This window comes from Microtus oregoni, unplaced genomic scaffold (genome assembly GCF_018167655.1).
Source record: "Microtus oregoni isolate MIOR12 unplaced genomic scaffold, Mior012 000003F_ref0000135, whole genome shotgun sequence".
NCBI lineage: Eukaryota > Metazoa > Chordata > Mammalia > Rodentia > Cricetidae > Microtus > Microtus oregoni.
In genome coordinates this window covers 25758058-25783269 of record NW_024543062.1, presented here as the reverse complement: position 1 = coordinate 25783269, position 25212 = coordinate 25758058, and the positions used below count along the sequence as shown (strand labels likewise).

Here is a 25212-nt window from a genome sequence, read left to right as displayed (position 1 = left end):
AAGGAGAAGCCTCCAGTTAAAAGAGACATTGTTGTCTATATCCTGCGTTTCTGGAGTCAGAGATTGGGATTGAGGGGAGTGGGGAGGCAGAAGGAGGAAAACCCAAAAAGTTACTAACTCCTTGTAATCCTCAAACACCCCCCTCGCCACCTCCACCGGAGTGCTTTCGTTGCCAAATCGGACTGCCGCCTCACTTACAAGCTCTGGGTTCTCAGGGGTGGGGAGAAAGGGTGGGGGAGGGGTGCGGGCTTTGGCAGCGGGACGCGAGGCAGGCCGGCTGCAAGGCACAAAAGAGATATCCTTTACAGAGCCGCAGGCACAGATGTGACGCTGCGCCCCTCTGCGGGTGGGGGCCGGCTCGGCAGATGGCGAGAAACCGTGCTGGCGACGGATTGTCCATCAAATGGCATTTTCTGGATGGGGGACGGGGGAGCCCACGGCCCCCAGGCATAAAAAGGAAAAAGTAGGGGCACCTCCACTTTGCAGAGCTCAGCAGTCCTTCCCAGAGGTGGGGATGATGCAGGCAGGTTGGCGTGGGCGGGTAGGTGGGGCTGTTTTTACTAGCTCACTCAACAGAAGATGTGCTCCAAGTCTTGCAAAAGGATATAGGGAGGTGGCTTAGCGCTGTGAGTGTGCATGCAAGGGTTGAGGGGAAGGCCTGCGACGATGGAGGAGGGATGAGGTCTGGGACGGAGGATATCCAGCTCGATTCTATTCTGAGTGCTGGGGTTTCTTCTCAGAGGGGTCGGAACAACCACTCTGGCCACCGGGCCTTGGAGACAAGCGCACGCCCCGCCCTTTCTCCTCCCCAGATCTGCGGGCCTTTGTTATGCAGATGGCGGCGGGAGGCTGAGCCACGGAAGGAGGGGTTGCTGGGGAAGGAGGAGACCGAGAAGGGGAGGGAGGAAAGTACAGCTCGCGCGACCAGCCTCCTCTTCCAACGTCACATTGTGCAAGAGACAAAACCCGGGCGCGCTGGAGCTCACACGCGCACGCACGGCAGACGCCCCGGTCGCCTCCTCTCTGTTCCTTGCGCGGTAGAGAAAGCCGGCCCAGCTTTGCTTTGCTGAGGACGCCGAGCTCAGCCGGCTCCCAGCGCAGTTCAGAGCCAAGGCGGGAGGTGAACCCAGCCGGGGGACCACCTTCAATCTCCGCTGCCTGCCAGGCTGAGTCGTCCCATTCAATCCCATCCCCCTCCCAGAACTCTGATCTCTCCCCCACCCCACCCCTTGGGGCTTTCACGCGGACAGCGCCCGGGAACCAAGGGCGTGTCATCGGGTTTGGAATCCACATTTCAGCACTTCGGACAGCGCCCCGGTCGTCCGGACTCCTTGGGTTTTCAGGATGACCAGCCTGCAGCAGGGCGAGAAACAGCTGTTTGAGAAGTTCTGGAAAGGGACCTTCAAAGCAGTGGCCACTCCGCGTCCCGAGAGCATCATCGTTGCCAGTATCACAGCCCGTAAGCCACTGCCAAGGTAATGACCTCGTTCCTGAGTTGGGGACACTGGAAAGTTCCCCCCGTTTCTTGCCTGCGCCCCAGAATCTTGACAGGTGGATTTAGGCAGCTCGGTCAGGGTGCCTGGACTATGTCGGTCATACTCGGTATCTCACACTGGAACAAGGGAAATATTCGCCTGGGTAGGGAGGAGGCTGTTGAAAAGGGACAGGAATTCTTTGGCGGGGAACAACACTCCCACAGACTCCACACCTCCTTTGCTTTCTTAGGGTGGGCGGTGTGACTTGGGTATGCACTTCCCTGAAAACTTTTTCAGCTATTGCCAAGCTTATCGGTCAGGGGGGCAAGAGAGTGGTGGATCTGAGGTGTTGGGGGGATACTGTCCAAAGCATGAACTCAGCTCTGACAATGTTCAGAGAGGGTATTCTAACTCAAGCTCAGAAACTAGTGGGCTCTGAGGTTTTGACAAAAGTCCATATGTTGTTCCTTCAAATACACTCCAGACAGCACCCTCCTCCGTGCTTAGCTGAGGCTGCTGCTGGGGCTGAATTTTTTCCCCTCCAGCATTCCAAACCAAGTCTCTGAGCTCAAAGTCAGCATGAAGGTAATCGTGGAAGTTTTATTTTATTTGATTTTTTAAAGAATCTGGTGGCTTCGAACTTTGGAATGAGTTGTGGTTCTAGAGTGGAGGTTTAAAAAAAATGACCAGAGGAGAGAATAAGGAAAGAAATAAAAGGCAGAAGAAAAAGAGAACAGGATGCAGGGTAAAGAGGAGGTGCGGGGCGGGGGGGGGGGCACACAGAAGCCTTCCATGGCAGAGAAAAACCCGATGTTTTCTCAGATCGTTAGATTTAGAGGAGCTTGAGACGAAGGCTATGCCCTCTGTCAGGGAAAATCAAGCCTGTATGAAAACTCATCTCTTGGTGCTACTGGCTGAGCGGTTCTGAGAGTAAAAGGAAGAAGAGGATCTGGGGGACCACTCACGGGATTGATTAATACTGGCAGGCTGCATTAGGGAATAGATTGAAAACATGTCTGGGAAAGAGGCCCTGACAGAATGCCTGGCCTAGCAGCAACTAAGTCTGAACTTTCCAGCAAGTGTGGGATCGATGAAGGTTGATTGGAGAAAAATATCTGAAAGGAGCAAACCCACACCCAGGAACTTTTCTTTGTTCCAACTGAAGCTCAGACAGGTCTTTAGACCAACAGAGCATCCTGTGTAGGGAATGTGTGGACAGGAAGCAGGAAGGACCAGCAGAATGTAGAGCCTTGAGCAGAGGCGAGCTTATGCTCAGGAGAGGGGGGAAGCCCCCTGAGGGGGCTAGAGAGGTGGGGGGTGACATCAAATGTCATTAAAGCTGGTGTGCATCTGCTTGTTTGGAGGTTCTTTGTAGAGAGTTTGACGTCAGCGCTTTTATCTTCTTGGTCTTCTGCCACCGGCTTCACCTTCTCGCTTCCACTCCCAGCACATCAGTGCCGCACTGGTCAGAGAAAATGGCCTTGTTGGAGGAACCAGGGAGAATTTGTCTGGTGACAGAAGTATTTGGTCCACAGTCTTCTGTCTATTTTAGTGCTGCCCTGGGGAGGAAAGCAGGTTCTCAATGCTGTTTTAATTTAGGAAAGTGGTCCCTACTATTACCACACATGGTTCTGCCTTTCTGTCTATTGTCTGACTGTCTGTCTGACTGTTTGTCTGATTCTACCTACATACCATTTTCTTGCCAAAAGGTTTTGATTCTATGAATTGACTGAGAGACACCCTAGCCCTACAGCTTTTATTAATTTTAATTTCACTGGTGTGACTTTTGCAAGAGTTCCGTACACCCTCAGTATTTTCTCACCCTTGATGTGTTTTAATGTCCTGGGTTTCTACCTCCCTGATCAACACCCTTGAAGTTTATGTCAGAGTTCTATAAGCTCTTGATTGATATTATACAAGAATGCCTCTATGATTGGCGGCTCCTCTCTGTAGAACACATTCTGGTCTGTAGATGTGATATCTAATCCCGGGTAGAGATTGCAAGGAACATTTATATCCGAGTCCCCAGAAAGGCCTGGCTTAGTCTTGTTCCAACAGACTAACTATAAGACCGAATCATTCCCACGCTCATCATATCAGCTGCATACAGCAGCGACGGTCAGTTCCTGCTCCCTTCCAGCGTTCTGTATCACTAGAGGTAGAAATGTTATGCTTCCAAAGCCGAGCTCCCGGAAAGAAAAAGGAGAGAGATGCTGTATAGCTTCCGCGGAGCCCTGGCGACTCTTTCTGAGACAAGCTGCCGACTTGTTCTCATCAGAAATGTTTAGTTGCTTGAGCCAAGCCCAGCTCAGTCAGAGGATTGGCACAATCCATGCCTGTGGGAAGATGGGGGAGGTATGAGTGAACCACCAGCCAATCAGCCAATCCTGTAGGTTGCACACTTAATATTTGATTATAAATGAGGGTCCCTCCTCTGGATGAGCCTCTCCAGGATATCGTAAGTCTATGGCTGAAGATAATTTAATACCAGTACTAGGGTATGCATTTTAAGTTGTTGATTCCACAGCAACATGCTATGATGGGCAATTGCCTTCTAAGCAGACCCGCTCCTCGGCCCCTCCCTTCTCCCCCACCCTCCCTGTGTGAGGCATTCTTGATGAGGCAAGAGTTTTCTCTTGCATCAAGTTTCAGGCAGATGTCTGACTCAGATGTTAGGATGGCAGAGCCCAGTGAGACGCCAGATACCACAGTGGTCACTTTCGTGCTGATGTGAAGGTCAGAGAACCTGGGGTCCTGACCTGGATTGTTTGTTTCCTGAACCAGAACCTTCACCTCACCGAACACGTTTGTCAGTTTGAAAACAGAATCTGTACCTATCACTACCTCAGCCTCCGTGAGGACTGAGCCAGGTGAAACTCTGCCATGTGTGTGGCTTAGAGTGTTTATTCAATAGACCTTTGTCCTGTAAGGCATCTCAGAGTGGCTAAAAGTAAGCACAGTCTCCAGATCTGTTTCATCTCTCCCTCAACTAATGCTAAACATTGACATTTGAAAGTTCTGCTCTGGACGGGCTACACAATTGAGATGAGATTAATACACAGAGGCCAAGAGGGCTGACCCATAGTTCCCCCCGCCATGTGAGTGGCTTGATTTTTCTCCCTGTGATTAAATACCCCCCAAAGCAACTTATGGGGCAAAGAGGTGATGTCAGCTCATAGTTCAGGGGTATAGAACAACATGGTGAGGAATTCAACCGGTGGGAGCTTTGGGCCACTGATCACATGGGATCCGTAGCCAGGAACAGAGTGATAACACTCAGGTTCAGCCATTTCCTTCTACCTCCCCAACCTAGGGAATGCTGTCACCCATAGTGGTGGTTTTCCCACTTCCGTGATCCTAATCAATATTGTTTCCCATGAACTTGTCCAGGGGCCCCACTTCCATCCCGGTGATTCTAGCTCTCATATAATTGACAACTGAAATTAACCAGCATGGAAGATAACTCTTTTCTTCTCTGGCTGTAGAGTTGAGGGTGGGGCACAGTGAAATCTGGATTCTGAACTGATCCATAAACACCTGATAAATAGCCTTTGGACTCAGGTCACTGAAGCAGGCTGATTGTGAGTTCACCATCAACCTGCATGGCATGGGAAGACCCTGAAAGAGGGGATGGGGAGGAAGGAAAGAAAAGCAAAAGAAACCAAGAGGGGAAAAGAGGAAAGGGACACTCTAGTTTGCTCCTCTGTTGCTGTTATAAAAACACTGACCATATGTGACACTGGAGGAAACGGTGTGTTTTTACTTACATTCCCAAGTCACACTCCATCACGGAGGGAAGTCAGGACAGGAACTCAGTGCAGGATCCTGGAGACAGGAGCTGATGCAGAGGCCATGGAGGAGTGCTCCTCGCTGACTTGCTCCTCCTAATTACTCAGCTTGCTTTCTTATACAGCCCAAGATCATCTGCCCAGAGATGGCACCACCCATAGTGGTCTGGGCCCTTCCTTAGCAATCATTCATCAAGAAAATGCCCCCAGAGGTCTTGCCTACAGGCCAGTCTGATGGAGGTAGTTCCTGAACTGAGATCACCTCTTTCTAGGTGGCTCTGGGATGTGTCAAGTTGACATCTGAAGCTGTGTAGAAGAGAGGGAAAGGAAGAGGGGGGAAGGAAGGAGGAGAGCAGGAGAAAGAGAGGGAGGCAGGAATGAGAACAGCTGTTTAGGATGGAATTCTAACACGGATGATCCTAAGAAACCCAGAGCAAGGCTCAGCACAGTCATAGCTCACCTGACAGTACCTGGCAGGAACACCCCTCCCCAGGAATCAGTGAGATCAAGGACATACACGAGACCCCTCTCTTACCCCCACAAAGGAGAGTCACGTTCCCTTAATTCCTCTGTTAATCTAGCTCAGCCTCAGAAAGTTTGTATCTAAAAAGTTCCTGATCAGCGAAAACCTAGCTTTTAAAGCAGCTCGAACCATAATAATCATATCGATAAATAGCCGTAGCTGGGGACTTAATGAACATGTAAAAATCATTAGGAATTAGCATATGAATTGTTTGCGGATGCGTGAGTGTTTGTTAAGGGCTAGAGCAGGAGCCCCCCTTAAACAGAGCGTGCATTCCCTTTGCTATTTGTTTGGCAAGCTATTAATTTTCTTCAAAAAATCCTTTTCATGCAGAATACTCCAGACTGGAGCCCAGTCCTTGTCCAAAGGCTCATAAATTCCAAACTGTTGGAGGTTTTACTGCACGAGGGGAAAGATGGCCAAACTGTAAAGGAGGAAACAAATGCCTTTGAACCATTTAATTTGAGACTCCTCTTGGTGCCAAGCAATCGGTTAACACATTTGTGCTGACTCTACGTGGTGTGAGGGGCATTTGGATGATGCTTTTCTGACAACCGTGGTTAAGAGCCAGTGGTCTGAGGGTCACAGAAAATGCTTGCCCTGGCCATGAACACAGGCTCCTCTGGGGGAAGGGAGTGATATCGCTGGGGTCAAACGTTTCCCCATCTGAAAGACTAAAATGTGTTGAATGGCACACAGGGGTTAGTGATGGAGAGACCCTTTGTGATGTTCTTCTGTGTCTGCTTGGCAAATGTGCTAGCTTTAAAGAAGCATGGGGTGGAGATGGCCAAGGGGTATTGGGTGGGTTGATAGACATATGCAAAAGGCTCCAACCTGGGGGAAGCTGCACCCTCTCCCAGCTCCACCTCGATCTGACACTCTGAGGGTTCTAATCCATGCCATTGAAGGACACAGGCTGCAAACAAACTCTCCCTGGTGTCACGGTGAGGCTCCCCAGATAAAGATGTCTGTCTGGCGCAAGGAGTAGGCATGCTGTCCAGTAGAGGTCAGCAGTTTAGATTGGATGCCATCGGCCTTGTGGGTCTCCAGCATTCCCCAAACCCTAATTTCCGTAAGAAGAAAAGAGGCCCCCTTCGTGGACCTTAGGCTCCACAGATACATCAGGTGTGGTACAAAATCACAATAAATTAAAAGCTTGTCTCTATTTTCTGGTAAGCTGGATCCGTCTTCCTGCAAGGCAGAATTGGCTGGGACTTAGGAAGAGTTCTTCAGTGACTTGTTCCGAAGACTCTGCTGAGGCACGAGAAGATGTTAATGGGGTGCTCGGACTCCCTGACATTGCTCTCCTTTATGTCAGTACTCTGGGGGGCTGTGTGCGTGTGCACAAGTGCGTGTGTGTACGTGTGTGCGAGCAAGCGCCTGCCTGTGCCTGTCCCCACCCTGTGTGTGTGTTTGCCTGTGTCTGGTCTGTGTGTTTGTGCGCGTGGCTGTGGCTGTGGTTGTGTCCGTGTGTGTGTGTTTATGCATGTATGTGTATGCATGTGTGTTCAGGTGTGTGCACACACGTGTATATGTATGCGCACATAGAAGCCAGAGGACAATGCTGGGTATTATTATTTAGGCACTGTCTACTGTTTGCCTTGCCTTTCACCCTTCATTTCTTCCTTCCTTCCTTCCTTCCTTCCTTCCTTCCTTTATTTTATTTTGTAACCAAGTCTCTCCCTGTCTGGACCTTGCCCCGTCAGGTGGGGACTAGCCAGTGTGCCCGCAGAGTTGCCTGTCCCTGCTTCCATAGCACCAGGATAGCAAGTGTGTGCATCGGACCTGACACAGCTCCATCGAGCCGCTCTGTTCAGTTCTGCACATGGCTTTACAGTTCTCCAGAGGGGCTGAGCTCTGCGGAGCCGTGTGCAGAACCTGCCAGGTAAAGAAGCCCAACCAGTGGTTCTCCTTTCTGCCCACATGCACTTACTGGCAAGGAGAATTCCGGCAAATGACTCGACCTCAGTCTTGATTTCCTCATCCATAAAATGGGCAAATAATAGCAACCACTTCAAAGAACCATTGAGGGGACCGGATGAGTTCATTTATAGATAGCACTGCCTGGCAAGAGGTAAGGGCTTACTCTGTGTTAGTTCTTGTTATCAATAATAAATCACAGCTTTTCTTATTCCTTCAAGCTGGGCCCATCATGGAGGAAAAACTGAATAAAATGTGGCCTCTCTCTTTAAGGGTATCATGTTTTCAGAAAGGGAGACACAAACCTGTGACTCCAGGTGGTTGGGCTTATGTGCTCCGATGGGACATGAAGTACAGGAATATGGTTCCAACAGAGAAGGGGGAGATCCCAGCACAGTACATGTCCACAGCTCTCCTTAGGTATCTGACTTGTGAAACGGATATGACTTTATTTTCTCATTAATTTAATCTACCAGTGAGACATGATGAGGGGGAAGGAATGGGGTCTTTGTGCTCAGGAGAGTCTCAAAGGCCTTTTTTTTCTTTTAAGAGTAATAGCTGGCAAAACCATCTAGAGTGTGTGCCTCCTGTGGGGGGCACAGCATCACCCGTGGGGGGCATGGCATCACCTGTGGGGGGCACCAGAAAGAAACAGTCCCTGTCATACAAAATTCCCAACCCCCCTGCCGCTGGCTCAAGGGCACTGTCTCTGGTATGGGCCATTAGCTTTCTTGTCTTTCATGGTCTAGATAGCTAATACAAATGCATTCTGTGTTCTTCAGACAACCAGTGATGATGGAGGGGGGGGGATGGCAGAGAGTCCACAGACATCGAAGGTGGCACTGCCAACAGGGGAAGGAATCCGCAAAGCACAATCAGCGGCATTTGGCTGTGGCATTGAGTTGTATTCTCACTCATTCGCGCCTTCAACAGCTTTACTGAGATACTGCACAGTAAGTACAGTGGCAACTGAGCAACAGAAGTCCCTGCTCTTTTGGAAGAAAAAAAAGACAGGGAATGAGCACCAAATCAATAAACAAATATATGGTCAGGTGACCGTCAGCCCTGTAAGAAAGAGAAGAAAGGGTGTAGGGTGAGGGGAGGAGCCTCTTTGTTGAGAATCTGTTGAGAAGGGGCAGACTGTGAAGACAGCTGGGGACAAAGTATTTGAGTTAGAGGGAACAGCCATGGACAGGTCCTGGGGTGGAAGCTGCCTAGGACATTTGAAGAGCAATAGAGGAAGAGAAGAAAGTCCCAGCTATAGAAGATGCCTCCCAAGACTCCCAACAAGAGTTAGATCAAGGGAATCTTGTGAACCTGGTAAACTGTCCCTAGGCTCTCAGTTCCTAATCTCCCACATCCAGGGAGATGTCAGTCCTGGCAGCCCAGGTCCCCATCCCAAATCGCTCCTGTCCCAACTCCAATGCAGCCAGGGGTGACTCTGAACAGTGCAGCTCCTTTCTGTCTTAAAGTGAAGCAGGGACATTTCCAGGCTCTCTGACTATGTCAGGACACTGAGAAGGATGCTTTTTTGGCCTGACTCTCATAGTCTCACAGTGGTAAATTTTGTTCCCATGGTGTCTCATCTGTCTCTCATAGCCTGGTGTGTAAACACTGGGTTGTTCTTTGCAGTTAGAAGCAGTCTTTGGGCTCTCTCTCTCTCTCTCTCTCTCTCTCTCTCTCTCTCTTTCTTCTTCTTCACCTTGAAATATTGCAGGGGGAGTTTTCACACGCAATAGCCTATATGTGGAATTCTATGAAACAAAAATTTCAAATTGGAATGTCATAGAAACAAAGTCAAAGCAACTACTGGGATGTGCTGAAGTCTGAAGCAGTTATTAAGTAATTCATGCCCACAGGTGTCTGCTCACAGCAAGTAGTAAGAGCCTCTGGACACAAATGTGTCGCAGGCAGGGAATCCCTTAGTTGGTGGGTTCTCGGAGCTCAGATCCTGCCGGCAGTTTCACAGAGCAGCAACACCCACCAATGGGTCCCTGTTCACGGACTTCATTAAAGCTTAAACTTAGCTAGACAGCTGGAAGTCTGAATGACAGCTGAAGGGCTGTGGGAAGAGAGGCACGGCCAGTGAGATGGCTTAGTGGGTAGAGACACTTTCAGCCAAGGCCGACGGCCTGAGTTCAATCCCTGGGATCCACATGATAAAAAGAGAAAACTGTGAGTCCTTCGGTGAGTTTAATTAACTCATGTGTTTGTTACAAAGACGCCAAGCTGATCAGCACAATCACCAATATTCAGAAGGGGCAAAGTTCCTCTATGGGATTCAGAGGAGAACAATTTGAACCACAGAGGCCAGGCACGACATCTTTCCCAGTCTTTGTGGGATCCTAGAATTTATTACAGAAATTAAGCGTACGAGGAATGAGCAAGGATAACACCACCGAAAGCGCAGACGAGGAAACAGAAGTACAGAGAAGGCAGCACCACAAGGGTGGTGCTAAAGAGCTAGGGGGCCATTGTCATCCTCAGTTACAGACTGAGGATGATTTTGAATGGGCTTAGCTGCAGAATGCATATGTAATTTATAAATATAGTGCATAGTGATATTTTGTTATTTCTTGCTGAGAGAGATATGCCGTGAGAAAGGGGGAGGAAAAAAACAAAACTCCGAGCTAGGGAAATGGCTTAGCAGCTAAGAGTGTGTATTGCTTTTTGAGAAGACCCGCGTTCAGTTCCCAGCATCTACTTTGGGCATCTCACAACCTCACATAGCTCCAGCTTCAGGAGCCTTGGCGCCCTCTTCTGGTCTCCACAGGCATTGCACACCCACAAGTGCATAGCCCCACCACACAAACATACACATAATTAAAGATAAAAACCTTTCAAAGAAGAAAGTGGGGTGTAGTGCCCCGTGCCATTAATCCCAGCACTGGGAAGGTGGAGACAGGTGTGTTTCTATGAGTTTGAGACAACTGTCATCTACATAGTGAGCCCTGGGTAAGCCTAAGCGACATAGTGAGATTCTGTCTCAAACAAACAGGTTCTGTGAGTTCTGGGTCCAATGCCAGAGTCTCTGGTTTGAACAAGCATCTCTACTGCAGTCAGTTGACCAAACACCAGCTCTCTATTGCCACCTCAGCCCCCTTCCTGCCCCTTCAGGGTCTCCTGTGGCATATGCTGCCCACTGACTTGCCTGATATCCTGGTAAGATGCCCATCTGCCCCCAGACTGTGCCTAGCAGAGCAGGTGAGCAGCTAGGCTGTAGTTTGGGGCATCAAGTTTCAGAGCTTCCAGAAGCAGAAGACAATGGGCTTTTGTTCGTCCAGTTCCCTTGTCTGGGCCTCCCTCCTACAGCCAGGTGCCAGGTCCAGAGATGTGGCGGGTGTCTGAGCGCTGGCACTGTGTGGGCTGGAGCCATGTAACAGGGCATCTGGAGCAGAAACGAGAGGCCATTACCATCCTGGTGCTTTCCCCATCCTTCCTGCACCACTGTCTCCTGGATCCGTCCAGAGTCAGCTGAGAGGGCAGCCCAGAGGGCACACTGCAGGAACACAGCCTCGGTCATTTAGGGACAGGAAGACCGAGACACAGAACAAGCATGGCATTTCGGAACACACCAGAAAGGAGAGCGAAGAGCCACTGCTGACAGACATGCCACTTGACACCGGCCCCAAGACACCACAGAGCTCAGCGGTCCCCGGGGATAGAGGGAAACATGTTGATTGATTCCCCTTTTACAAATACAGACAAGTGAAGCTCAGAGCTGTGGAACGATATGCCTGAAGTTAGACCACGAAGCAAGGCAGAGCCTCACCCTGCTGTCAGGCAGGCTGTCGCTGTGGGTGTCACTCAGTCTTTGCAGCAGTAAATAGCAATCTCATGCCCATTTCATGGGAGAGAAACTGAGGTCTTAAAATGATCTGGCATAGACATAGACACCAGATCTTTTGTTCCAAATTGTTTTTTTCCCATCCCTCTGAGTTACAAAGTCCCTGGACCCAAGGGGTATACTGCTAGTGTAGACCCAAGAGTCAGGGCAGAAATGACCCTGGCACCTTTAGCTACTGAATGGGCTGTATGCCAGAGCTGCCCCTGTAAACATTAGGGCATCTGCTCATGCTCCAGAGAGGGCCAGCATGTAATAAATCATTTCACCAATCCTCCTGCAGTGGTTTTAGTTCAGGAGCTGAGACTAGGGTCCCAGTGATGATGGAGGTGTCTGATGTTTTCTTGGGGTCTCAGGATGAACCAAGTGTCGTGGAGATCCCAGCTATGGCTCAGGTGCCTTACTACTAAAGATAGCTGATGTTTTTCACCCACACTTAGGTCCAAAGAGCCACCTGCTATAGCTCCCCATATTTTGCGCTCTGTGTGCCCAGCCCTCTGCCCACCCCACCATAAGAAAGCGTGAGCTCTCATTCGCCAAGCCGAAGCCCATTGAGTGTCTGGGGAGGGGCCTGTGCAGCTGGGAGGGCTCTGGTTAAACCTGCGTGGCCACAAGCGTGTCCTTCGCTATCCCTACGTCAAGCAGTCTGGCCTGTGATACAGGAATGGGATGGCTATTGATTTTTGATGGGACTTGAATTTCAGACATGGCTGCCCCCAGCCACTTGGGTTCACGTCCAAAGAGAATTTAGCACAGAGTAGAGCGACATATAGGACACAAGGAGGTTTTTACCCCTGACCGGGGTAAAACTTTAGCCTGAGAACTGGAGAGGTCTATGTTTGACTATGCAGGTGGAGAAAGACAGTCCTGGGCATTGCCCAAGTCACACAGTACATGGGAATCCATCAAGGGACATAATTATAACTACTGATAATAGTTTTTGAGTGCTTGGTGTTTGCCCTCTGCAGACAGTCACCTTTTGAAGTAGCTAGATACCGTGACATTTTGTAGATGAGAAGATCAGGGAGGAAGGCAGTCTACATCAGGTAACGTGAGAACTAGGGTTTGAATCTTACACAGTCTGGAATACCTGTTCTGCTTATCAGACCTAGGAACGAAATCGGAGCACCATATGGAAACATGGAAACTCTTGATAAGCTTCTTTCTTACCCACTATATGGCTCCATCCTGGTCCATCTTGGTGCCACGGTGGAGCACGGGAAAGAACATGGCTCAGGGTATCCATTCGTTGGCATCACCTGGTGCTTCTATTTGGGGACTCGTCAGTTTGATGCTTACATTAATGTCACCGTTTCCTTAGGAAATAGAGACAAGGAAAGTAAGTTTTGACTAGGACCACCTTCCTCAGGCTAACTCACTTAGGGACCATCTACCCCAGGTCAGTTCACCTAGGCACGGGCATTGGGCAGTTATGGTCATGTTTTACCTGCACAGTTCCTCATGGTTGCTGAGAACTGAACCCAGCCCTGCATTCACTTCTTGTACCTTCTTCAATAATACATCTTATATGCATTGATTATTATCCACCATCTAGTTATCCACCCACCATTCTGTCCTCCCACCCATCTACCCTTTATCCGTTTAGTCATTCATTCATTCATCCATCCAATACATAGACACATTCATTCTCCAGGCATTCATCTGTTTTCTACCCATTCACCCAACCATATCTTCATACACCCTTCTATCCTCCCATCCATCTACTCCTCCATGTACCAGCCATACATCCATCTATCCATTCACTCATGCACACATCCACCCACCCACCCATACACACATACATATATACATACACCCATCTATCTCTCCATCCATTCACCCCCACCCACTAATCCATTCATCAACCTATCCATCCATTCACCCACCAACCACTCATTTACCCATCCACTCACTCATAAACACGCACATCCAGCCATCTTTTTACTTACTCATCCGCTACCCGCCCATTCGTTCATTCAAGCACCATTCATTCATTCATTCATCCATTCACCCAACTATTCACCCCCCCCGCCCCCATCCATTCACTCCTGCACACACCCATGCGCACATCTAAATACTCAGTCCTTCACCACCTGCCCATCTATCCTTCTTCCTATCCAACCAATATTTATTGAGATCTACTTGTCTATTTAATTAATGATAAAAACTGACGGGCAGTTCAGAATACTTGCTTTGATCTTCTAATCCTGATCGCTTCCTGAAAACTTAACCTCCAGGCATAGTGGAGAGTACCTGTAATCTTAGCACTTGGGAGCCTAAAAGAGGAGATTTGGGAGTTCAAGTACAGCCTGGGAACACTGAGATAGGGATAGTTGACTCTATCTCAAAACCTAAACAGAAGCCAAAACACAGAGGCCTCAGGTTTTCTTTCTGCTCGGATTTATTTTTGCTCTGGAGATTTTCATGTCTATATGTATTTCATTCCTGTCAGAAGAAAAATCACAACACTTCCCATGGTCCTTTCCTTAAACCCGTGTCAAGGGATTTCACATTTGCCTTTTGGTTGCTTGCCTGTGCCTTCACCCAGCATTGATCTTCTATCACGCACAAAGCCTAACAATTAGTGGAATGTCTCCATTCTGAAGCTTATATTATTTATTTATTTATATTTATTATTATTTATAAATAATTAGCAATCAGAAAACAGAATGAAATTACCACGGTCACAAACAGAACCAAGGCCACAACCTGCAGCAAGGTGACTTGGGCAAGGTCACACAAATCAGCAGTTACACAGTGCATCTGTGGGCCTCTCCCATGCATAAAGCAGTCTCTGCTTTAGGTAACTTACTGCCCCAATTCCCTGCATCAGCATCCCAATTTTATAGAATGTGGAGGATTTAAGCAACTCGGTAAAGGCCATGGCCTTGCAGGGGTCAACATGAGAACTGCAGTTAAGGTGAAGGTTTGGGGCCCCAAGTGTCACCGTCAAGGTTCCCCTGTCCTGCCACCATGCTTCTGAGTGACTCTCCAGGGCTCAGGGGAAAGAGGAAGGGCCTGTCTTGAGTTGAGGCTCACCTTGTGGGGCTGGGTAAGTGGCAGCAGGATCTTGATGGTCCCTCCTGCACTGGGCAATCACCCATAAGGAGGACCAGACAGCCCTGTTCTAGAAAGAGGCCCACGGAGCCTTGGGGACCTTGAAGATGATATCCAGGGATCACACTCTCACCCAGACTACAATCTTTAAGCTGATCCCTGCAAGGTGTGGCCTTCACTAAGTTGCTTAACTCCTCCAAGCTCCATGCTCACACTATAAAATGGGATAAGTCTTTGGGGACAGGAGACAGCAGGTGTTAGCTATTATTCATATACAGACTTATTTGTTCTTGTTTTATATGTACGAGTGTTTCACCTGCATATGTATGCCATGTGAATACCTGGTGCTCATGGAGGTCAGAAGAGGGCATCGGATTCCCTGCACCTGGAGCTATAACCATTGTGAGGTGCCATGTAGGTGCTGGAAGCTGACCGGGTTTGTGGCAAGAGCAGCAAATTCTCATCATGGCTCAATTATCTCTAGACCCTCACAAGTGTTCTTGACCAGAGCTAAACTTCAAAATGGCATCCCAGGGAGGCACATATGGTGCAGACAGTGGAGCAGGTAAACATTTCATAAGCACCAGGGTTTACCACTCACTTCCCCTTGCTTACACTCACACGCGACATCACTGAAAACAGTCTTCATATTGCAAGTGAAGACAAGTTCAGAGAGGGTATTGTATTTGCCGAAGGTTGCCAAGCCTGGTAGAGCTCTAGCCTTTGGTTATCAGTTGAAACATGTTACCATGGTGATGTCCATCATCCCTGCCCATGTGGCACCTGACTGGTTCCCACCACCCCCTCGCCCAGAAGCAATCTCTTTGTTCAGGGGAATCTTTCTTCTTTTGGGTTTTTTTGAGCCTCTCTTTAAGCTGCCTTCCCCAAGGAAGGGCTGCAGAAAAGCAAAATCTGAGACATGCTTACATCCTTCCTGTCTATAGCCTTGACACAGCCTCCTTGGGCAGAGACGGTAGAGCCCTGGCCTGATGACAGGGGAAACAGAGACAAGAAAGTCCACCAAGGCTGATAGCTCAGAGTATTACCCCACTGCATATGCAGTGACCCCTGAACAGGCCCTCTGAGACTCACTGTCTCTTGAGAGAGGACAGTTAACTGAAGATAAAGGGTGGCTTCTCCAAGTTAATCAGCGGGTCAGGAGAACGGATACAAGGTGCTGTTGGAGCGCATTGTTTGGTACCTACATTGAATGGCATTTAATGCATGCCCCTGAGCCTAAGGCTCTCATAATTCAGCAGCTGGAACGGTTATCCCAACCCCCAAGGTGAGCACTCTGAGAGGAATGAGATGTCCCTTAGAGTGAAAGCCGGGCTGCCGAACCATGTTACTGTGGCTAACAACAGAGCGGCAGAACTCTGCAGATGGTTAGCAGCTACAATCAACTAATAATGTCTTCCAGAAGCACTGTGCTGCAGTAGGTAGCTTCTGGGGCTGTATCTAAGATCCATTGGTGATGTCTGTCACTGGTGTGGAATAAGGAGGCTGTAGTACACATGATATACATTTCCTTTTCTCGGGGAAGGGAGTGCTTTCTAGAGGCTTCTATCAACTGCTAACTATTGAAGACCTACAATGCGTGCCATCGGCACCACGGAGCATCTTATGCACATAGCCAGATCCCTTTCTCTACCATATCACACTTCGCAGAGGAGCAAATAGTGTCTCAGAAGGTGATGCCATTGGCCCGAGGCTAAAGAAGCTAGTCAGTGGCTCTGATAATTACTGTTATATACATAAACCATTAGGCTGAGAAATAGAAGTGTCAATAGAGGAACCATTGTGGACCATGTTAATTAGTGTGTGTACATATGTATTTGGCCAAAAGGCTTTGTGCTATCACAGCACAGGGCTCAGGACATGAGTGCTCCCCAAATCATATTTACCGAGAACTGTGAATATATACTGCTGTTCCTTTCGGAGACAAGGCTACACATGCGCAGAAAGATCATTGAACTCCAATTCCCAGAAGCAGTAGAGGACACAGCATCCCATTGGACTACAAATCCCAATTTAACGAAAGCCACGCATGTGCAGGACATTTTCCCAGACGCACCTGGATCTCCCCCTTAAAAATGGGGAACACAATAACTCGCCCCCTTTTCCCTTTCGTCTCTTCACCCCCCCATTAAACCTCCTGGGCTGTGGTGGGGGGTTCAGAAGTCAAAGGCCTTAGTTATGCATGTACCGGGAAAGCATCTAGCTTAACGGTTGGCACATGCTAGGCAGACAGTCGTGGAGTGCCGGGGAAGCTGGAAACAGGGCAGCATTCAGAAGACTTGAGAAACCATCTTGGAAGGCAGGGTGAGATTGTTTGGATTCTCTGGTGGGATGTGAAGAGCCAGGAGAGCAGGGCACTCTGCTGCTGAGTACCAGGATGCTAAGCTGAGAGCTCACATTTCACAATCGCCTCAGGCAAGTGACGAGGACACGTCCTGCATCCTGCATTCGGGCGCTATTTCTGGCTTGGTGTACTCTGCCAGCAGGGTGCTGGGAGGCTGCAGAAGCCAGATCCACTGTTGGACCCTGGAACTTAGAGTCTGGACAGGGCCAGCTTTGTCTCACCTGGATCACCTGAGAACCACGCAGAAGGTGTGGGGGCGTGCGGACTTCTAGAGCCTGCTTCTCTCTGGCTGTGTCCTTCCCCAGCTGTGTCCTGCCTGTGTGAAACTTAAGGGAGATTCATCTTATCTGCAGTGGAGAGGCAGAGAAAGGTGGATCTCTGTGAGTTCAAGACCAGCTTTTATTGTATATACAGAGTTCCAGGACAGCTGGGGCTGTATGATGAAATGTTGCCTTTATAAACATTTTTTAAAATAATGCCAGGATTTTGGAAGAACCCCTCTGTGGTGCTCTGGGCGGAGCTTTGTGTGGCACTTTGGCACATGACACATTGTGCCGTACCCACAGGATCTGATGCTCAGTGCAGCGAGGGCTCCTCTTCTGTGGGACTTCACTCCCTCAAGTCACAGAATAGGACACATGCATCTCCCCCAGGCTACCGTGCAGACTGGAGACTGGGAAGGAGCCTGGCAATGCACACACCAGAGACCTGCCCTGCAACACCGAGACCCAGCCTGTCTCACACCTTGGGCCAGCTTACAGGAGAAAGCCACTCTTCTCAAGCTGGCTCTCCTAAGGACAGGTGTGAGCAGTTGCCAGGGGCTGGCTGGAGCTGGCCTTGTCTCTGCAGTCAGAGTACCATTGCTGACGTTTAGCACCGCACTCCTGACTCCCAGCATGATGACCCCCTGAGAAAACCAAATACTAGAACTGAGAAATCACATCTCTTCAATGAATTAATAACCGACAGAGGTGGTTCCCACGTTTTCAGAGACTGCCTTGTGGGAACGAGCCCAGAGTTGTTGACTTGGCTTTGCTAGAGCAGCGTGGAGGCTATACCTGGGTGCCACTGTTCTAAGCCAGCAGGCGTCTCCAGGAAAAAGAAGAAGAGGGGAAATGTGTTTGCCATCGAAACATGGGTTTTGTGTCTATAAACCATTCAGTCATGTGTAGCCCTGCCTTTGGGCTGTGATTACATTTGTTGTGAGTTTTCTCAAGAAGCAGCTGGAAATGGGGACGACCGGCCTGAATATAACCTAAGTCGGTGCTGAATGTGATCCAGCCGTGGAAACGCAGCCTCATCTCCCAACACCCCCTTTTAGCCTAGGAACATTCTCAGTCTCCATGAGGTACCTCCTGGCCATGCACACACATTTGGACCGAAAGGACACGCATAATTGCTCGTTCTTTGGTACCAAGAGTACTAAGGTTACTTGACATGCAGCGTTTGTTGTGATGGCTGCTACTGAGTGACTGATGGGGAAGGGGTAGCATATGCAGCCTGGATACATTGGACTGAGAAATGGTTCAGGTTCCAGACAGAATTCGGTGAGGTGGAATCATATTTCATCACATGGCTTGCAATTTAAAACTGAAGGTATTTCTAGAATCCATCCAGCATTTCAGGAGTGATAATAGACAAAGCACCAAGTTCAGTTACCCAAAATAGTGTCAGAGTTCACTGGATGACTACAAAAAATAATCCCCTCTCTCTCTCTCTCTCTCTCTCTCTCTTCCTCTCTCCCTCTTTCTCTTCCATCTTCCTCTCTCTGTCTTCCTCTCTCTTCCACCTTCCTCTCTCACTCTTCCTCTCTCTCTCCCTCTCTGTCTTCCTCTCTCTCTCTTCCACCTTCCTCTCTCACTCTTCCTCTCTCTCTCTCTGTCTCTCTCTGTTTCTCTGTCTGTCTGTCTGTCTCTCTCTCTCTGTGTATGTGTGTTTCTGTCTCTCTCATGCTGGAATGAAAGTGCAGGGCTGATTTTATGTGGGTTTTGGGGATGGAGCTCAGGTCGCCATGTTTATGAGCAAAGACTTTTCCAAGTGTTTTTTTTGTTTGTTTGTTTTTGTTTTTTGTTTGTTTGTTTTTTTACGTCCCAGCTGCTTTTGATCCTTGGGTGGTATCTCTCTTGTCTTATGTCTGGCATTTGAACATTGGTGTCCCACATAATCACTTCCTCCCTCAGGGAGCAAGTATAGAAATGTATTAGGAGTTGATCACAGTGCTCGGTGCTTATGGTGCTTACTATGTAATGATGAGTAGAAGCTTTTTTTTTTCCCTAAGAAGCATCTAGAATTCATAGGTGGTGATACACACCATTAACTCCAGAACTTGAAGAGTAGAGGCAAGTGGGTCTCTGTGGGCTTGAGACCAGTCTGGTCTACATAGAGAGTTCCAGGCTATGTACTATACAATTAGAGACTGTCCAAAAGTAAAAGCACTTGGGTTATGAGAAAGATTTTTATCCCCGGATTCTTGGAGATTTTAAGCCTGGGCATCAGAATTGCCAGTGACTGAGCAGCTACTACTATGGAAGCCTAACCGACAGGGTCTGTGTTACATTTGTTGAGCGAGTCAATGACGTAAGGATGGTAACGTTAGCATTTATGACTCTATTCTAGTAAGATCTTTCTTTCCCAGCTGTCATGTTTTGGGTTTAAAGATGTCCCTCCTAAGGCTCACATGCCATCCCTTTGGTTTGGCTGCCAGCTGAGAGGTGTCTGAGTGGTGACTGGATCGGACGGTGAGGGCTCTAACTCCTTCTGTTAACACATTGATAAAGTCATAGGCCCTTAGCAGATGGAGTCTGGGTAGAGACAGTAGGCCACAAGAAGTGATACAGCTTCATCCTCACAGCCACCCTCTATGGAAGCCATGTTTCCATGGTCTTCATCTTACTGCCCAGAGAACTGGGGCCCAGAGAGTCAATGCTAGCCATTGAAGACCACGTAGCTACAGGCACTCAAGCAGAGGGCTGAGTCCCAGTCCTGGCTGCACTTGCACCGTGTGACACCAAGTTGCACCATGTAACACCAAGTTGCATGTCTCGGGTCAAGGAGGAAGGACATGGGGGAAGACAGACAGGCTCCAGGTACAACTGTGGTCAAGAATCAGACAAATAAATGAAACCAATCTACTTGAGTCATTTTCCTCTCCTCCACACCCCCACGATTGATGCCATCCAATCACAGCTCACAGACACTTAGCTCTGAACTTCCTGATTTCACCACACCTTGAGTCCCAGCTCTTCCTTGCCCTGTGCTCTGTGGCATCCTTAACCCTTGATTTGTGCAGACACATGCACTGTGTGAAGGGTTGAAGCCCCCCGTTGTGTGGCTCATCAGCTAAATCAGGGGCAACTCTACAGATATCTCCCAGCTCCTGTTCCCCTACTTACGCCCTCATGGATTGTTTGGAGAGTTTTTGGAGGCTCGTGGAGGTTTTGAAAGGAGGTCACCCACTAAAAAAGACGTGCCCCGTAGCTAAGACCAAAGGGGTTGTCTTCATGGGAAGAGAAAGCGAGTAAGAACAACCTGGGAAGGTTCATCCCCCCCAAATCCCAGCGGGTGTTGAATCTCTCTTAAACCTGTCCCTTCTGCATTCATTTCTCAGGAGAGCCCTGGGACCACTGCTTCCCCTCCCTTTCCCAAGTCCTCATTGTAGCAAGATGCTGAGGATTAGAGGCCTGTGCCACCAGATCCCGGCTGTCATCTGCTTCCTACAGAGCGTTGCTTTATCTGACATGTGCGCCTGAGCATGCCCCCTTTGTGTCCGACACATTTGTGGAGCAGATGTGAGGGTCGGGGCCCCGCAGAGGCAAACTTTCCCCACGCTTGTCCTCAAGATGCAGTGGGCGTGAGGCAGCTGCCCCTGGGCTCCCTACTGAAGGGCCTTCTGGAGAGGCCCGGCTTCCTTTGCGTGTCTCTGGGCCAATCAGAGCCCTCCTGCTTTCCGTCCTGTGGCTCACAGATGCTGCCAGCACACCCCTCTGGCAAGAGGTAGACCAGAACCAGAGCGGGCTCCAGCTGTCTGGAGACTGTGGGTAGTCTGGTCAGGTTCAAGCCTGTTTCACAAGTCAGCCCCCATGGGAGTCAGGACATGCAAGCGAAATCGTGTTCACGCTACAAGGTTCTCCCAGGATCACTTAGCTTCCTGCAAGGGGGGGGGGTGCGGGGGGAACCTGGGAGCTGGAAAGGCAGAAAGGGAGATGGCTTGCCATATCTGGAAAATAAAAGCCCCCCCCCCATTCTCCCCAAACCACACTCTACCCCGGTAGTTCATCCCCCTCTTCCTCAGCAATACGAGAAGCACCCTCTCCACTATCACGCCACCGTGTTGCCTGGGCACCTGACAGACCCCTGGAGACGATAAAATTTCATCTGTGGCTCCGGGGGCTTCAGAGTGCGGCTTTGCCAGTTACATAGAAGCATAGTTTGGGGTAAACATATAGATAATAAACAATAAAAGTTCTACAAGGGGCTGACTGTGGGGCTCCCCAAACCTTGGCTGTCTTCAGGGGTGGGGATGCCAGGGGTTCTGGGAAGAATACTTTCCTATGGAGAGAGCTTGGGACAGATGGACTGTGGCCTGCAGGAGCCAGGGTCCCATCTTACATATGGGAGCGTTGATGGAGCAATTCTAAAGTTGTGTCCTTCAGCGAGCAGTGGCCATCACAGGAGCCTTGGTGGCTTGATCTGGAACATGGAATGGATGGTCATGTAAACCTCACACAAGGCCCAAACGGGGATGTTTTCCACGAAGTGAGCAATAGGCACTGGCTTTGTTAGTGTTGCTGTGACTGTTTTATCACGATGTCGTCCGTCCGTTAAGGGTACCAGATTGCAACACAAGAGGATGGGATTCCAAGTATATGGACTTGGGGTTTGGCCTGACTCTCTTGTTCAGCAATTCTGACAACCAATGAGCTGTGTGACCTTGTGTAAAATGCTTAACCTCTCTGAGCTCGGTCGCTTCCTCCTGCCAGATGGGTCTCACCGCTGCCAGCCATCGAATGTCTGGGGAAGCCATGAGATTCCAATAAGATAATGGATTTGAATGAGCCCTGCAAACAGGAGTGCACCAGAGGAATTCGGGATATTACAGCTATGGCGGCCATTTCAGTCCCCCGGTGCCCTGGCTAGCCCATCTGCTCTGGAGCTCTCCCTGCTCTCGCTCCCTCCTTTTGGCTGACAGTCCTGGGCTGCTGCTGGGCCTGACATTTGGGCAGCTTCCAAAGAGGAGTCTATCCTCTTCCATCTGCCCTTCAGCTTAACTCTTTCCTCGCCCGTCTTCTGGTCAGTGGGGATCTCATGCGGTACCCGTACAGGTGGCAAGTGCAGAGGAAGAAATGTTGAGACCCAACCCCCACCCCACCCCCACCTCGGGGGTCAGAGCCGGGAGTCATGGGGTCATCTGCGGTGAACAGAGCAGAAGTAGGAGAGGAGACCAGATTTGAACCCGGACCCAGGGGGTCCTTGTAACACTCCTTTACTTCCAAGCTGCTACTGTCCTAGCTCTTGGGGATGGGATGTGGAGCTTCGCGCCTCCTCTGGCTCCTCAGGTTATCCCGAGGGAGTTTCTGCCTTCGGGGGGGCATGAAACAGGCTGTGGATGCTGGCGTGGAGCTGGGCGCCCTTTTTCCTGCGGAGTCTGAACTCTTTCTCACGAGTGTGGTCCTTGGCCCGACAACCGAGCTTCTCTGAGACTAAGCGACCATCACCTTTCCTAGGGTCAAATGGGACGAAAAAGCCAGGAAGCTTCGGTGACCCCTGCAGATGCCAGAGCGACTGCTGGGATGGGGGAGGGACGGAAGGAGGTCGCCAGAGCCCCTGGATGCTGACACAGAGGCCTAGGCCTGGGAGCCGGTGAGCTGTGTGGGATGGGGGGGTGGGGGCGACCCGCAGAAGGCAGGGTCTGCCTGTGATTGGCAGCAGGCCTGCTGGCAGATGGTCGCCTAAGTGGGCCACCCAGGGGTCAGCTTTATGGCTCTGTGGTTTAACCCTTCCTTTCCCAGCAGCCCCTGAACCGCTAGGAGTGTTTGATTTCAGCGGGAACCAGCAGACAGGAGTGGCCGAGTGTCTCAATGGGTTGTGAACCCTGGTTCCTTTTGCTCCCCCATTCTACCCTCGGATGTGCAGGCCAGTCCCTGCTTGGGTGGGACACCCCCGTGTGCAGACAGGCCCTGAATCCTCACAACACGCCGCTGAGCAGGACAAGGGAAAGGGGAGCCTGTTAATATACTCTGCTTTTGTTAGCTCTTAGCTTTGTAAACACTGGAGTGGAAAGAAAAAGCCGAAGCTCTGTGACGGGGGAATATCTCAGGATTTATGATTCCTGTCTCACTAAGCTCCTTGTTTATCTCTTCCCATTCACCCCCACTCCCAATTCTGTTCCTTAACCAATGTGAAGGAGGTTTGAGCACTTAGAATAAATTTATAATACAGGCTGAGGTATTGTTGTGTAGCCCTGGCCAGCCAGTAGTTGCCAGGTAGTCTCGGCTGATCTAGAATCCCCGGCAATCCTACCCAACCGGCCAAGTGCTGAGGTCACAGATCTGAACTACAGTGCTCTGTTCATCACCCCCACATTTAGCTCCCACATAGTTCTTCACGATAAGAATGTAGCAGAAGAAATTTACCCAGCCACCATTGCTATAGAAACGTCATCAAGACGTAGAGGAAACAAATTCAGAGAGGCTGGGACACTTGCCCAAGGTCACACAGCTCAGGGATAATCAGCCTGAGTTTAAATTTTGGTTTTAGGATTTGAAATTCAAATTTCTCTCTTTATTTGTTTTATTTATGGAAAAAAGGGAGGACTTAGAAGCATTAGTTTTTTTTTTTTAAAACCAATATGGCCCCAGTTCCACCCTAGGAAGGATTCCTGAAAGCCCTGCTTTTTTGATTTGCTTAGCTCAGTGCTGAGTGGGAGGAGCAGCCCATCCTTATTTGGCTGTGTGGCTTTTGGCTGTCCGACCTCTCTCTCTGGGCTCCAGGCTCTTTGTAAAACCAAGGTCTGGTTGGACCATTGGGAGGATTAGCTGGAGATCACCCCAGTGTCTGTCCATACCCCGTGTTCAGCCGCGATATTAACGCTAGTCATTCGCAGAAAAAAAAAACAACTTTTTTATATTCTCAGTTGCATTAATATGAATAAGATTACTAAAACCCAATGCCTGTTAGTATTGTGTAAATCTAATGTTACTTAATGACACACAGCCCCTAATATTATCCCAGCCCGAAAAGAAGATTAGCCCAGGCCAGCGGTGACAAGATGGGAGTTGGCCTTTCTCTTCCTCGGCTTGGAGGAGAGGCAGGTGCTGCCCTGGTTATCTGGGGGTGAATCTGTTTTAGCCCCTGTGGGTTGTGCAGTGGAGCATCCCTCCTCCACCCAGCTCTCTGGCCCCTCCCCCACCAGCCAGAGCTGACTGGCCGCCCTTCCCCCCACCAGCACCCGGCCTTTGACACTAATTGATACGGAGTCTCCCCCTCTAATCCTGTCTCTGCCTCCGGGCCTCGTTCCGAGGGCATCTGCCTGGTGAGGGGAGGAGGAGGCAGGGCCGACAGCCACCTTCCTGTCTGCCATCTGGTCCTGTCCCCTCCTAGCCCTCAGCGCCACCGAGAGAAATCTGTAATGAACCCGTGGGGCGGGGTGAGGCTGAAAGCCTGGTGGCCCTGTGCTCAGACTGGGATGCACACCACACACACACATACACACACACACACTTGCACACGCCCAGGTTGTAGGCACAATCATTAGCAAAGCTTTTGTGCCTCGCTCCAGGCCTAACAGCTGCTGCGAAGACACAGGAGTGAGACTCCAACCAGAGAAAAACTTCCAATCACCCCACTCAGCCTCAGCACTCTGGGCAGCCAGGAGACTGGAGGAGGTGGGGGAGGGGTGGGGAGGTGGCAGGTAGTGGGCGGGGCATAAAAAGACAGACAGGAGGGTCTACAGGGATGGGTGTGCAGACTGACAGGAATGGGACAGGGACCTCCAGGTTCCAGCCTCAAAGAGCCAGGCCTCTCCAATCCAGGGCAGAAGAAAGACCTGGAATTGGCAGAGTGAGTTTGTTCTGCCTCCAGGTCCCATTGCCTGCCCCAGCCACAGGCACTGAGGGTCCTGGACTCTGATTGGGCCGTGTCCCTTGCTTGCTGTGCCACCTGCCTCACCTCTCCAAGCTCAGGGGCTCTTGGGAAAGTGAGGCATGAGGGGGTTCGGGAATCCCATGTCTCAGGGGTGTTGAACT

General features: G+C 49.9%; 1 protein-coding gene across 1 annotated transcript in view; it reads left to right on the top strand.

The window, feature by feature from the left end:
• Nucleotides 1–556: 556 nt before the first annotated feature.
• Srrm4 (serine/arginine repetitive matrix 4) overlaps nucleotides 557–25212 on the top strand; it is a 159729-nt gene continuing 135073 nt past the window's right edge. The window contains exon 1 of the mRNA XM_041648761.1: nucleotides 557–1475. Coding sequence (XP_041504695.1) covers nucleotides 1345–1475 — 131 coding nt within the window. The 5' untranslated portion in view covers nucleotides 557–1344. The remainder of the gene's footprint in view (nucleotides 1476–25212) is intronic.